The sequence below is a fragment of the Chrysochloris asiatica genome, unplaced genomic scaffold (genome assembly GCF_000296735.1).
Source record: "Chrysochloris asiatica unplaced genomic scaffold, ChrAsi1.0 scaffold00159, whole genome shotgun sequence".
Lineage (NCBI taxonomy): Eukaryota > Metazoa > Chordata > Mammalia > Afrosoricida > Chrysochloridae > Chrysochloris > Chrysochloris asiatica.
Genome location: NW_006408677.1, coordinates 1356975 through 1370599, shown reverse-complemented (window position 1 = coordinate 1370599; position 13625 = coordinate 1356975). Strand labels below are relative to the sequence as shown.

General features: G+C 37.7%; 1 protein-coding gene across 2 annotated transcripts in view; it reads left to right on the top strand.

Moving 5' to 3' along the window:
* COL4A5 (collagen, type IV, alpha 5) overlaps window positions 1-13625 on the top strand; it is a 360371-nt gene that overhangs the window by 151694 nt on the left and 195052 nt on the right. For both annotated transcript variants that reach the window (XM_006871035.1, XM_006871036.1), the window contains exon 3: window positions 8892-8981. In XM_006871035.1, the coding sequence (XP_006871097.1) occupies window positions 8892-8981 (90 nt within the window). The remainder of the gene's footprint in view (window positions 1-8891; window positions 8982-13625) is intronic.

Sequence of the window (13625 nt, the reverse complement as noted above, 5' to 3'; positions counted from 1 at the left end):
TGGGCTTGTGGGTCTCTAAGTTGGTTGACCCCGCCTCTAAGCCTTCCCAAGGCAACCACAGTTCCAGCCATCACATTTGTTGCTGCTGTTGTTAAGTGCAGTTGAGTCAGTTCTGACTCATAGTGACCCTTTATAAGGTTGCCAAGAAGCAGCTGGTGGGTTTGAACTGCCAACCTTGTGGTTCACAGTCTAATGCTGATCCTACCGTGCCACACCAGGAGTCCTGCCATCACATTGTTGTTGTTAAATGCTGTGGAGTTGGTTCCAACCCAATGCAACCCTGTATAGGGTTTCTAAGTAGTGGCTAGTGAGTTTGAACAGCTGACCTTGCAGTTCAAACCAACTTTGCAGTCCAGTGCATTAACTCACAGCACCATGCTGTGCATTAACTCACATCAGGGGTGAGTTAATTAAATGTTTGACCAAATATAGTAAGTTAATTTTTAAGTTGATCTTTTGTAAGGTCCGCAAATGATATATAAATTTTGGCAGGTAAAAGGTTTCCCATCCCTGCTCTACATGGTAGCTGAGAGTTGGAACTGACTCAGTGGCACTTAACAATACAACATTATAACAGATAAAAAAATAGAAAACACAAAATATAAGTATTAGGAATGCGCCTACTAATATTTAAAGATGAACAAGGGAATATTATAAACAACCTTTTAACGGTAGATTTGACAAAGTAATTGAATTAGATAAATTCCTTGAGGAGCATGCATTACCAAAAGCAAACTCAAAATAAATAAAATCTCAATAGCCCTATATCTATTAACAAAAATGGATTTCAACCCCTTCCCGCAAAAAATATTTCAATCTCAGATAGTTTTACTGGTGAATTCTATGAAAAAATAATGTCAATACTGTGAAAAGTCTTTCAGAAAACAGAGTGTTGTGGAATGCTTCCCAACTAATTTCATGAAATGAGCAAGATACTACCAAAAAGAAAACATTATAATTAAATATTAACATAGATGGAACAGGCTTAAAATCTTTTAGCAAATATATAAAGCGGATAATATGAGCTAGTATAATTTATCCTAGAAATGCATGGATGATTTAATACTCAAAAATATATTAGAAGACTAAAACATTTTTAACATAAATGAATAAAGTCACTATATAATCATCTTAAAAGACTCAGAGGGAGAATTTAACAAAATTCAACACCCATTCCTGTTAAAAACTCAGCAAACTAAGAGTAGAAGGAATTTCCCCAACCTAATAAGGAGGGGGGGGGCATCTTTCTAAAACCTATAGATAAAATAATACTCAATGGAGAAAAACGGAACTACTGTTTCCTCCTACGACCAGGTACAAATCATGGATATCTGCTTTCACTATTGCTATTCAATTTTGCCAATGCAAGAAAAAGGATCCACATTATAAAAGAAGTAAATGTGTTTTTAGTCTTTTTTTAAAAATAAATTTTGCCAGATGGTATGATTATCTATTTGGAAAATACTAAAATGCTGGCAAAATAAGTAGTTTAGAATGTTTGCAAAATAAACAAAACTAATAGAAGAAGATCAGTTAACAAAAGTCAATTGTATTTACTTTGGCAATGAAAAATAGAAAATTGGCAGCATAAAAATGTCTTTTGCAACAACATCAATAATACGAACACATCCGACAAGAAATGTACAAATTCAGTACCTTGAAAACAAAAAATATTAGTGAGGGAAATTAAAGACTCTGGTAGCGTAGTGGTTACGAGTCGGGCTGCAAACCTTAAGGTCAGTGGTTCGAAACTACCAGCCGCTCCGCGGGAGAAAGATGAGGCTTTCTACTCCCGTAAAGATTTACACCCTCGGAAACCCTGCACAGGGTCGCTATGGGTCGGAACCAACTCGATGGCACTTAACAACAACAACAAGAAGAATAAATGGAGATATGTGACATGTATAAATTAGGAGACTCAGTATCATTAAGATACCAGTACTCTCCAAATTACCTATGTTGCTGTCAAGTCGATTCCGACCTATAGCTACCCTGTATAGGTTTCCGAGGAGCAGCTGGTAAGCTTGCACTACCGACTTTGCAGTTCAAATGGCTTTATAGTCTGGTACATTAACCCATAGAACCACACCAAGACTCCAAATTACCTATTGTTGTTGTTAAGTGCCAAATTACCTATAGATTCTGTGAAAATCCCAAACAAAATTCAGTAAGGCTATTTTGTAGAAATTAACAGTCTGATTCCAAAATTCAGGTGGAAATACTAACATAACTTTAAAAAGAAGAGTGTTTGTTTTTTAAAAAAGGATTTGTCATGCACAATTCCATTGTAGACAGCTGTAAATACAATAGTATGTTATTGGCATAAGGATAGACATGTAGATGAATAGATCAGGGTGCAAAAGCAATTCAGTAATGAAAGAATAGTCATTTCAACAAATGGTACCCAAAGAATTGGACATATACATGAAAAAAAACAATTTTGACAAAAATTATGTACAACATATAAAAATTGACCCAAAATGGTTCATAGATCTAAATATAAAACCTAAAATTATAAAAGTTTAGGAGAGAAAAATCCTGGTTACCTTGTTGTTGTTAGGTGCCATTGAGTTGGTACCGACTCAATTTTACCTTCTCCAGGGGCGGGTCCTTCATGACAACATGTCCAAAGTACAAAAGATGAAGTCTTGGCCATCTTCACTTCTAAAGAACATTTTGGCTATACTTTTTGTAAGATAGATTTGTTTATTCTTCTAGTACTCTGAGTATTCTTTCCCAACGCCATAATTCAAATGTAGTGATTCTTCTAATGTCTTCCTTATTCATTGTCCAATTTTCACATGACTGTGCAGCAATTGAAAATACCATGGCTTGTCAGGCATGCCTTAGTTCTCAAACTGACATTTTTGCTTGTTAACTCTTAAAACAGGGTTTTTTTGTTTTTGCAGCATATTTGCCTCATGCAGTATATCAGTTGAATTCTTGACTGCTGCCTCCATAAGCATTGATTGTCTATCCAAGCAAATTGAAGTCTTTGACAGCTTCAATCTTTTCTCCATTTATGATGATGTGATATTATTTGTTGATCCAGTTGTTAGGATTTTGTTTTGTTTACATTGACGTGCAATCCATACAGAAGGCCATAGTCTTTGATCTTCATCAGTAAGTATTTTAAGTCCTTTTCTCTTCCAGCAAGCAAGATGGTATCATGTGCATATCTCAGGATGTTAATGAGTCTTCCTCCAGTCCCGATGCCATGTTCTTCTTCATATACTCCAGCTTCTCAGATTATTTACTCAACATTACAGATTGAATATTTATGATGAAAGGATAAAATCTTGGTGTGCACCTGTCTTGATTTTAAACCATTCAGTATTCCCATATTCAGTACTATCCATTATCAGGTGAATAAATGAACAAATTATATCTTTTTCGAATCGGGCTGCGAACCTAAAGGTCAGCGGTTCGAAACTACCAGCTGCTCCGCGGGAGAAAGATGAGGCTTTCTACTCCCGTAAGGATTTACACCCTCGGAAACCCTGTACAGGGTCGCTATGGGTCGGAACCGACTCGACGGCACGTAACAACAACAACAACTCACTATCAACACTCGTGGAAGCACCAGTCAAGAGGTCAGACGATGTATTGCATTGGGCAAATCTGCTGCACAGGAACTTTTTAAAGTGTTGAAGAGCAGAAATGTCAGCTTGAGGACTAAGGTGCGCCTGACCCAAACCATGGTATTTTCAATAACCTCATATGCATGTGAAAGCTGGACAGTGAATAAGGAACACTGTAGAAGAATTGATGCATTTGAGTTATGGTGTTGGAGGAGAATATTGAAAGTGCCATGGGCTGCCAAAAGAACCAATAGATATGTGTTGGAAGAAGTTCAGCCAGAGTGCTCCTTGGAGGCCAGGATGGCTAAGCTTCATCTCTCCTACTTTGGACATATTGTCCGGAGGAAACAATCGTTGGAGAAGGATGTCATGCTGGGTAAGGTGGAGGGTCAGAGAAAAAGAGGAAGACCCCCAACGAGATGAATCAGCCAGGTGGCATCATTGATGGACTCAAATGTGGCATCGGTGGTAGGGTTGGCCCAGGATCGGACATTGTTTCGTTCTGCTGTGCATGGGGTCGCTATGAGTCGGTTCCAACTCGATGGCACCAGACAACAACAACAACAACTCACTAAAGTTAGCTGGGCTGCTACTAGTCACTACACAGGAGAAAGATGAGGCTTTCTAATCCTGTAAAGATTTATAGCCTCGGAAACCCTTTACAAAGTCATTGTGAAATGGAGGAATATCATTGCTGATATCTGATGAATCTTGGCTGAAAGCAGAGAATACCATGAAGATGTTTATCTGTGCTTTACTGACTATGCAAAGGCTTTCGGTTGTTTGGATCATGAGAGGCTATGGACAACATTGCGAAGTATGAGTATTCCAGAACACTTAATTGTGCTCATGAGGAATCTGTACGTGGACCAAGAAGCAGTTGTTCAAACAGAACATGGGAACACTGAATGATTTAAAATTAAAAAAAGGTGTGCGACAAGGTTGTATTCTTTCACCATAGTTATTCAACCTGTATGCTGAGCAAATAAACTGAGAAACTGGATTATATGAAGAAAAACGTGGCATTAGGACTGGAGGAAGACTCATTAACAACCTGTGATATGCAGATGATACAACCTTGCTTGCTGAAAGTGAAGAGGACTTAAAACATTTACTGATGAAGATCGAAGACCACAGCATTCTGTATGGATTGTATCTCAATGTAAAGAAAACAAAAGTTCTCACCACTGGACCAACAAACAACATTCTTATCAATGGAAAAAAGATTGAAGTTGTCAAGGACTTCATTCTTCTTGGATTAACCATCAACACTCATGGAAGCAGCAGTCAAGAAATCAAATGACATATTGCATTAGGCAAATCTGCTGCACAAGACCTTTTTAAAGTGTTGAAGAGCAAAGATGTCAGCTTGAGGACTAAGTTGCGCCTGACCCAAGCCATGGTATTTTCAATAACCTCATATGCATGTGAAAGCTGGACAGTGAATAAGGAAGACTGTAGAAGAATTGATGCATTTGAGTTATGGTGTTGGAGGAGAATATTGAAAGTGCCATGGGCTGCCAAAAGAACCAATAGATATGTGTTGGAAGAAGTTCAGCCAGAGTGCTCCTTGGAGCCCAGGATGGCTAAACTTCGTCTCTCATACTTCGGACATATTGTCAGGAGGGAGCAGTCGCTGGAGAATGATATCATGTTTGGTAAGGTGAAGAGTCAGAGAAAAAAGAGGAAGACCCCTAGCGAGATGGATTGGCCAAGTGACAGTATCAATGGGCTCAAGCGTGGCAACAAATGTGAGGTTGGCCCAGAACTGGGCAGTGTTTCGTTCTGTTGTGCATAGGGTCTGTATGAGTCGGTACCAACTCGATGGCACAAAAGAACAACAATGAAATGGAAGCGATTCTATGGCACATAGCCACCACCACTCACCAATAAAGAGGAGTAAATTATTGATATATGCCACATATTGAATCTCAAAATACGTATGCTGACCTAAAAGATAAACAAACAAAAACAATTAGCATAACAGCCCACAAAAACAATTTTCGACATTTAGCTTTGGTGAGTGGTGACTTGGGTCTTAAAAGCTTGTGAGTGCCCATGCAAAAATTGGGCTCTCCCAGTGAAGACAATCAAAGATGCATGGAAACAATTAGTGCAAACGATTCACAAGAACTTCAGCCTCCAGGAGCCTAAAACCACAACTAGATGATGTGCAGCTATCACTGCCAGCCACTGTATTTGGGATCATAATAGAAGGTCCTAGAGAGAGTGGGAGAAAAATGTAGAATAACTCTCTAAATGTTAGTTCCTGGGACTATGGCCCTTAGTCACCCCATTGGCTCAGCTTTAAACCAAAAAATAGACAGTCTTATCAGCGCTTGACTGGAAACCACAAGGTCAGCAGTTCAAACCCATCTGGTACTCCTTGGAAACCCTATACAGGCCCGCTATGAGTCAGAACTGACTTGACAGCACATAACAACAACAACATAGGGTGAGCAATAATACTTGGAAGGTACATGCTCCTTAGAACAGTCAACCATGCAAGACCAAAAGGGTGGCATATGCCCAGATATAAAGCTCGAAGGGCATGAAAGGATACGAAAGAAGGAAGAATGGAAAAGGGAATCACAGGGAGGAAATGGGAAAAGTGCTGTTACCTCGAAGGAAGAGTGCTGTTATAGTGTCCTGAAACAAAATGCATATGGATTGTTGAACAGAAAGCCAACTTCTCTTGTAAACTTTCATGCAAATCACAATAAAAAGACAAAAAGGTTTGGCCTTTGGAAAAATAGACATTCAGTGCCATTTTGTATGTTTGTGAAGGTTAGCAAATTATAATGCAATCTAGGGTAGTTGTAGGGATTAAAGAGTGCCTGATAATTGGTACCAAAGGGTAAGCAACACACAGGGCTTTCTATATGGTAGTCTAAAGTCTGTAGAAAACGATTTACGTTTCAATGACCCAGGAATGCATTTACCTTTTTATTGATGTTGTTCAAGCTACAGTCCTATAGCTGTCCCTTTTGTTTTTGTTAGTATGATGTTACTCAATCAGGTAGATACAATAGCAGATTTATTTGGGGCTGTTTTTTCATCAGATTTTAGAATCTATACCTTCTAAGTGTACAGTTTTATTAATACCATCATAATTAAGATTTCTTGTTTTTAAGTGCTGTAGAGTCTGTTCCAACTCACAGCGACCCTGTATAGAGTTTCCAAGGAGCAACTGCTAGATTTGAGCCACCAATTTTGTGGTTTGCAGTCCAGTGCTTTTCCTACAGTGTCATACCAAGACTTTCATGGCACCTTGCAATTTCAATTTTCTACATTATATTCCTAACTGTAGTTCACCGAGCAGTTTTGCCTTCCGAGGAAGTAGAGATTTTTTCAGTTGTTACCCTCAGGTTTGGTTGGGTATGCTCTAAATACTAGATGATATCCCCAAATGTACTACGTTTTCCACTTAAAGAAGTACATTCAAGTTACAGCTATTTCTTACTTTCTCTCTGCCTGACACTTGAGATCAGACTTATATTACCAGCTCTTCTAGTAATAGTTACCGTAGAGGTCATCTAATTCTAAAAATTGTCAATATTTTTTTTCCTCTACTACCCTATTTTCTTAAAAATTATTGCCTCTAGGATAATGAATACTAAGTTTTTGCAAATCTTTGACTCATTAAAATAACAAATTCAGTGTACTAATGAGTTAATAGGACTCCTGGTGTGGCACTGTGGTATCAGCACTGGACTGTGAACCACAAAGTCTACGGTTCTAACCTACCAGCTGCTCCTTAGAAACCCTACACAGGGTCACTGTGAGTCAGAACTATAGGAAAGTTTAGAGTTACAACTAATTGACTAACATTTCCTTCATTGGCTTTGATGTAGTTACTGCAAACTGATATGAGAGGTAGCATTTTCGTATTACTTACACTTATTATATAATACTTCAACACAATCAGAAATTAGTCAATACAACATTATGTCAAATGCCCGAACTTTAAAACTTAAGACACACTCATATTTCTTTGTTGTTATTGTTGTTGTTGCTAAGTGCTGTTGAGTCAGCTGACCCATAGCGACCCTTCATAAGGTTTCCAAGGAGCAGCTGGTGAGCTTGAATGTTCAAACTGACTTTGCAGTCTAGGACATTAGCCCACAGCACCACACCAGGACTCCTGGAAGGGATATAAAAATCTATTGTACTTGAACCTCCAGGGGTATGTGTCCCCAATAGCTCATTAGACATTGGCCTCATAAATACGGATGCATTGCCTCTCTATCTCTCAGAAGTTGCCTAAGAAGTCAATGAGTGTAAGTTCTGATCAGAGAATTATCAGGAGCTCTAGAGTCTCTCCCAAGAGACTCAGCTTTCAAGCTGCAGGAAAGTAGAGGAACTGTCTGCAACTCTGCAGTTAGGGGCAAATACCTTAGAGCTATGAGCTCTTACGGGTCTTAAACTTCATAGTGGTGAGTTCTCTTTCTATTGGATAGCCTATGGGATCTTGAGGTTCACACTTTTACCATAATTGGCTCTATCCAAGTTGTTGTTTTGTGTCATTGAGTCGGTTCTTGTGTAGCGGCCCTTCGTAGGGTTTCCGAGGAGCCGCTGGTGATCTTGAACTCTCTATCTTGCGGTTCAAACCAACTCTGAAGTCAGTCCAGTGCATTAACCCACATACCAGGACTCCGATGCAAGTATGCAAAGTTAACCCTAATGTACTGATGTAAATACAATTAGTACATGTTCTAGCTCTGCTACCTCCATCTATCTAGTTCTGCAAATATGCACACGGGCAACCTTACAGAATAAAAACAACGATAACATAAAGCTTTCCATTTAGTGAAATATCTGTTCAAGTACTTTGACCAATTTTTAAATGAAGTGTTGGTTTTTTCATTGTTGCTGAATAATAAACTCTTAATTAGATATATGATTCGCAAATATTTGTGGGATGTCTTTTCATTCTCTTGATAGATAGTGTTCTTCATCCCTGCTTCTTACTTACTGAATGTAAACCTTGTTGACCTGATTTCCTGGCCTTATTGCCATCTTCCCTATTAAAATCTTGACATTGGTATGCTAAATCTTATTTCATCTGTGATGTGCTTTTTAATTTTACAAAAAAACAAAGTATTACAAATGACATGTATAATACAATTTAAATTCAGGGTGGTTTATATTTTTCTCCTTGTATCTTACATGTTAGTTGTTAATGTGAATGCAATATTTTGAAATTAAGTTAGTTTTATCTAGGTAGTCTTTGGATCTGTTTAAATCTCCATTCTACCTATGCTTATAAATTAATAAATTACTATACTTTTCATTCTTGTTCAATTCCAGGGAGAAAGAGGATTTCCAGGTTTGGAAGGCCATCCAGGTTTGCCTGGATTTCCAGGCCCAGAAGGACCTCCAGGGCTTCAGGGACAAAAGGTATGTTCCAAGTTGCCGAGCAATAATATCAAATGAATTAAACCATCTTAAATGTGGGAATAGGTGTCAAATAAATCAAAGTTATTAAATTATAGCCAGGAACTCATATTTAAATGAAACCATAGAATGATTCAGGTTTTATTTCTCTTTTATTGTTTTTAAAAACTGAATTTTACTGCTATATTCAAATACTTTTAGAAGATACAGTTAATTGTGTTTACTGGGGTCCTTACAAAAATTATGTCCCTTTTTAGATAGGAAATGGGAAAAGATGATAGTGAATTTTAAGGCTGAGAGAATTTCTGCTTTTGTTTTGTTTTTAGTGGTTCATTTAGCTCAGTGCCCTTTTCTGGCTGAATTAGGTCGATTTTTAAAAAATTATTTGTGAATCGCACAATTCTGTTCATTTGCCTGGAAAGTTGAAAACTGGTTTAAAAACCTTTCTTTCCTAATTTTATTATTCTGTGTAGTGGCAATATATCAAATCCTTTCAGTATTAGGAAATTAAATGGATGCTTACCACGTGGTCCTCCCTATAAAGGGGAGGAGTCATTTATTTAAATGCACGAATACGTTCTAACACTAAAGAGACTGTATTTTAAAAGTATATTGAGCCTGATCTTTGGCAAGATGGCAGTACATTAAAGTAGTCTTTTGGGACTGAAGAATAGAAGTAACTTGTGCTAATTTTTCTGAGTAGAATTTTAGCATTGAAGGAACAGCAAAATCTAAAAATAACTACCTTGAATATAGGTGTTATTGTTGTTGTTAAGTGCCGTCAAGTCAGTTCCGACCCATAGTGACCCTGTATAGGGTTTTCGAGGATCAGCTGGTGAGCTTGAACTGCCGACCTTGCAGTTCAAATGGCTTTGCATTCTTGTGCATTAACCCCTGGCATCACACCAGGACTCCTCAAATATAGGTTGTTATTGTTGTTGTTAAGTGCCGTCGAGTCTGTTCTGACCCATAAATATAGGTAGATGGGCCTTAAAGTGACTGTCCAAGAGCTAACAAGGTGCAAGAGAAGTAAAACAATTCTTGTACCTTAGGAATGACACAGAAGTAGAAGAGAGTTTTGAAAGAGTCATTGGATAAAATTGAGCACTAATTCATAACAATCCATGCAGTCTGTTGGCATAGGATATCTCAGTGAATGCAATATTGGACTCATTACACTGAGAAGTATACTATTCCATCTGTCAACAACTTAGAACTACTTAATCTCTCTGTACTTCAGGCATAAGGAACCCTAGCGATGCTATATATAAGTTAGACATTGGACAGTGCTAGCCACAAGCTGCTCTATGGGCGAAAGATTAAACTGTCTGTTCTAGTAAAGATTTACAGTCTTGGAAACCCTATATATAGGATCACTATGAGTCAGAATCGACTTGATAGCTGTGGGTTTATTTTGTTTGTTCATTTTTAACTTAGGCAAAACTATGTGAAATTGGGGCAGAAACTCTAGTAGAATGTCTTGTCATGTTTTTGAAATATGCACTTGGAAATAGAATTTAAATTAAACCCTTGTGACACTGTGGGATAAGCACTGGACTGCTAACCACAAGATCCATGGTTTAAACCCATCAACTTACTGTTTAGGAGAAAGATGAGGCTGTCTGCTCCCATAAAGATGTACATTAGAAACCCTAGACAGGGTTACTATGTGTCCAAAATTATTTGATGGCAGTGGGTTTGATTTCTGGTTATAGAAAGTTAAAGTTACATTTCTTATATCTGATTTTACCTGAGATTAGAGTTCTTGTGCTCCATGCTTGCTGAAAGGTGACACCTTTAATAAACATTTGTGTCAGATAGAAAAAAGAATAATTGCATGTGATAGTTGATGTTTTATGTCAACTTGACTGGGTCAGGATTCTCAGCGGTTTGGCACTTCAGAGGTGGTAATTCCCCATGATGAGATCTCATATGACTTAATCACTTTCTTGATGAGAACTGCTGTGTCAGTCAATTGAAAGGGCGTTTCTTCCATGGTTTGGCCTGTACACACTTACCTTACAAAGATAATATGAAACAAGAAGTGAATAGCAATATTACAACCAAGAAAGAAGAGCCAGCAGTGGAGTACATTCTTGGGTCCCTGTACTGTGAAGCTCCTACCTTCAAGGAAAGATTGATGCCAATACACATGGGAATCTCCAAGGAATCCTGGTTCTCCAGATGCTGAAAGGAGAAAAGGACCTTTCTCCAGAGCTGTTTCCCTGAATTTGGTCTTCTAGCCTCCTAAACTGTGAGAGAACACATTTCTGTTAGTCAAAGTTATCCACTTGTGGTATTTCTATCATAGCAGCACTATATATTTAAGATAATACATCAGAATTAATTTTAAATAATTCATAATTAACATGGACTATTGAACTGCTGCTAGTATGGTGCTGTAGCATCAACAGTGCACTGTGAACAACAAAGTTGGCAGTTCAAACCCAATAGCTGCTCCTCGAAAACCCTATACAGGATCTCTATGAGTTGGAACCGACTCAGAAGCCCTTAAAACGACTTATATAATATTTAGCCCCTGGTGTGGTGCTGTAGGATAAGCCCTAGACTGGTAACCACAAGGTTGGCAGTTCATTCAAATCCACCAGTCACTTTCGGAAATCCTACACAGGGTCATTATGAGTTGGAACCAACTCAATCGCATAAAACAGCAACAACAAATTTTATAATATTATGGTAGTTTAAAAATATGTAGTTGTATACAGTTTAAGTGTAGAAAGCAGTTCAGTGTTTTGCTCTAATTTCATTTCAAGACCCATAAAGCAAGAACTGTGGACTGCTTTGTACATTTTTTTTATTCTGAATTTAAAGCATTTTGCACTTCTATCATCAGTATGATGTAAGTTTCCCAATATAGTTTAATATTTACTTTTTATGTGATAGATAGTATTTGGGGAAATATGTATATGTTGACATATATACTAAGCAAAAAATTATGTACATTTAATCTTAACTCTGTGCACTCATATATAAAGCACATATATTTCCAAGGGACCCATTTGCTCATGTTTTTATTTTTAATTATCAAAAGTTTTTTTTTTTAACTTTTTACTGTGAATTGAGTGAAGGTTTACAGACAAGATCATTAGATTTATAGTCAACAAATTATGCCCTTTGTTTCATCTCAATGATTACAATCCCCTCCCTGCAACAACAGTTATCCTACTTCCTCACTGTTGCTTCCCATTTACAGCTTATATTTTACAAATGAATGAAACAGAATTTTTTGATGTACACATACAAAACAAAAAAATACATATTAATTTAAATGTCTAAAAGACACATTCTACAAGCCCAAAGGTACACAACCTTACTCAGTCCTTGGGCCTAGAACCAGAAGCTGCAAAGATCTGCAGTTAGAAAACCAGAAGGGAAGAACATTCTCAGCATTTCTCAAACTGAGGGATCTGAAGAAAAAATTGAAGCCTTGGTTTTCAATATTGAAGGACTCTATAAGCAAAATGCTACATGATGCAGAAAGCATCAAAAGAAGATGGAAGGAACACATGGAGTCACTTTACCAAAAAGAAATGGTCATGTTCAAACATTTCAAGAGGTAGCATAGGATCAAGAGCCAATGGTAGTAAAGGAAGAAGCCCAGAGTGCACTGAAGGCATTGACAAACAACAAGGATCTGGGAATTGAATCTTTCAACAAAGTGATGCAGCACTGGAGGTACTCAGTTGTCTATGCCAAGAAATTCTGAAGATAGTTACCTGTTCAACTGTTGGGAAGAGATCCATATTTGTGCCCATTCCAAAGAAAGGTGTCTCAGTGAAATGTGAAAATCATTGGACAGTATCATTAATACTACATGCAAGTAAAACTTTTGTTAAAGATAATCATAAACAGCTGCAACAGTACATTGACAAGGAACTACCAGAGGTTCAAGCTGGATTCAAACGAGAATGTCGAACAAGGGATAGCATTGCTAATGTCAAATAAGCCTTGGCTAAAAGCAGAGAATACCAGAAAGATGATTTCCTATGGTTGATTGAATATGCAAAGACTTTTGACTGTGTATATCCTGACAAACTATGGACGACATTTAGGAGAATGAGTATTCCAGAACGCTTAATTGTACCCATGAGGAATCTGTCCATAAACCAAGAAGCAGTCGTTTGAAAGGGATAAAGTGACACCGAATGGTTTAAAATCAGGAAAGATGTGGGGTGAGGATTATGTTCTTTGACCATACTTATTCAGTCTGTATGTTGAGCAAATACGCTGATAAGTTGAATTATATAAAAAAGAATGTGGCATCAGGATTGGAGGATGACTCGTTAACAACCTGCAATATGCAGATGATACAACCTTGCTTGCTGAAAATGAGAACTTAAAATATTTACTTGATGAAGATCAAAAACCACATTTGGTATGTGTTGCAACTCAGTGTAAAGAGAACAAAAATCCTCACCCCTGGACCAATAAGTAACATCATGGTAAATCGAGAAAATACTTCAATTTGCTTGGCTTCTCCATCAACACTCATAGAAGCAGCAGTCTAGAAATCAAACAACATATATTGTATTAGGCAAATCTGCTGCACAAGACCTCTTTAAAGTGTTGAAGAGCAAAGATGTCAGTTTGAGGACTAAGGTGCACCTGATCCAAGCCATCGTATTT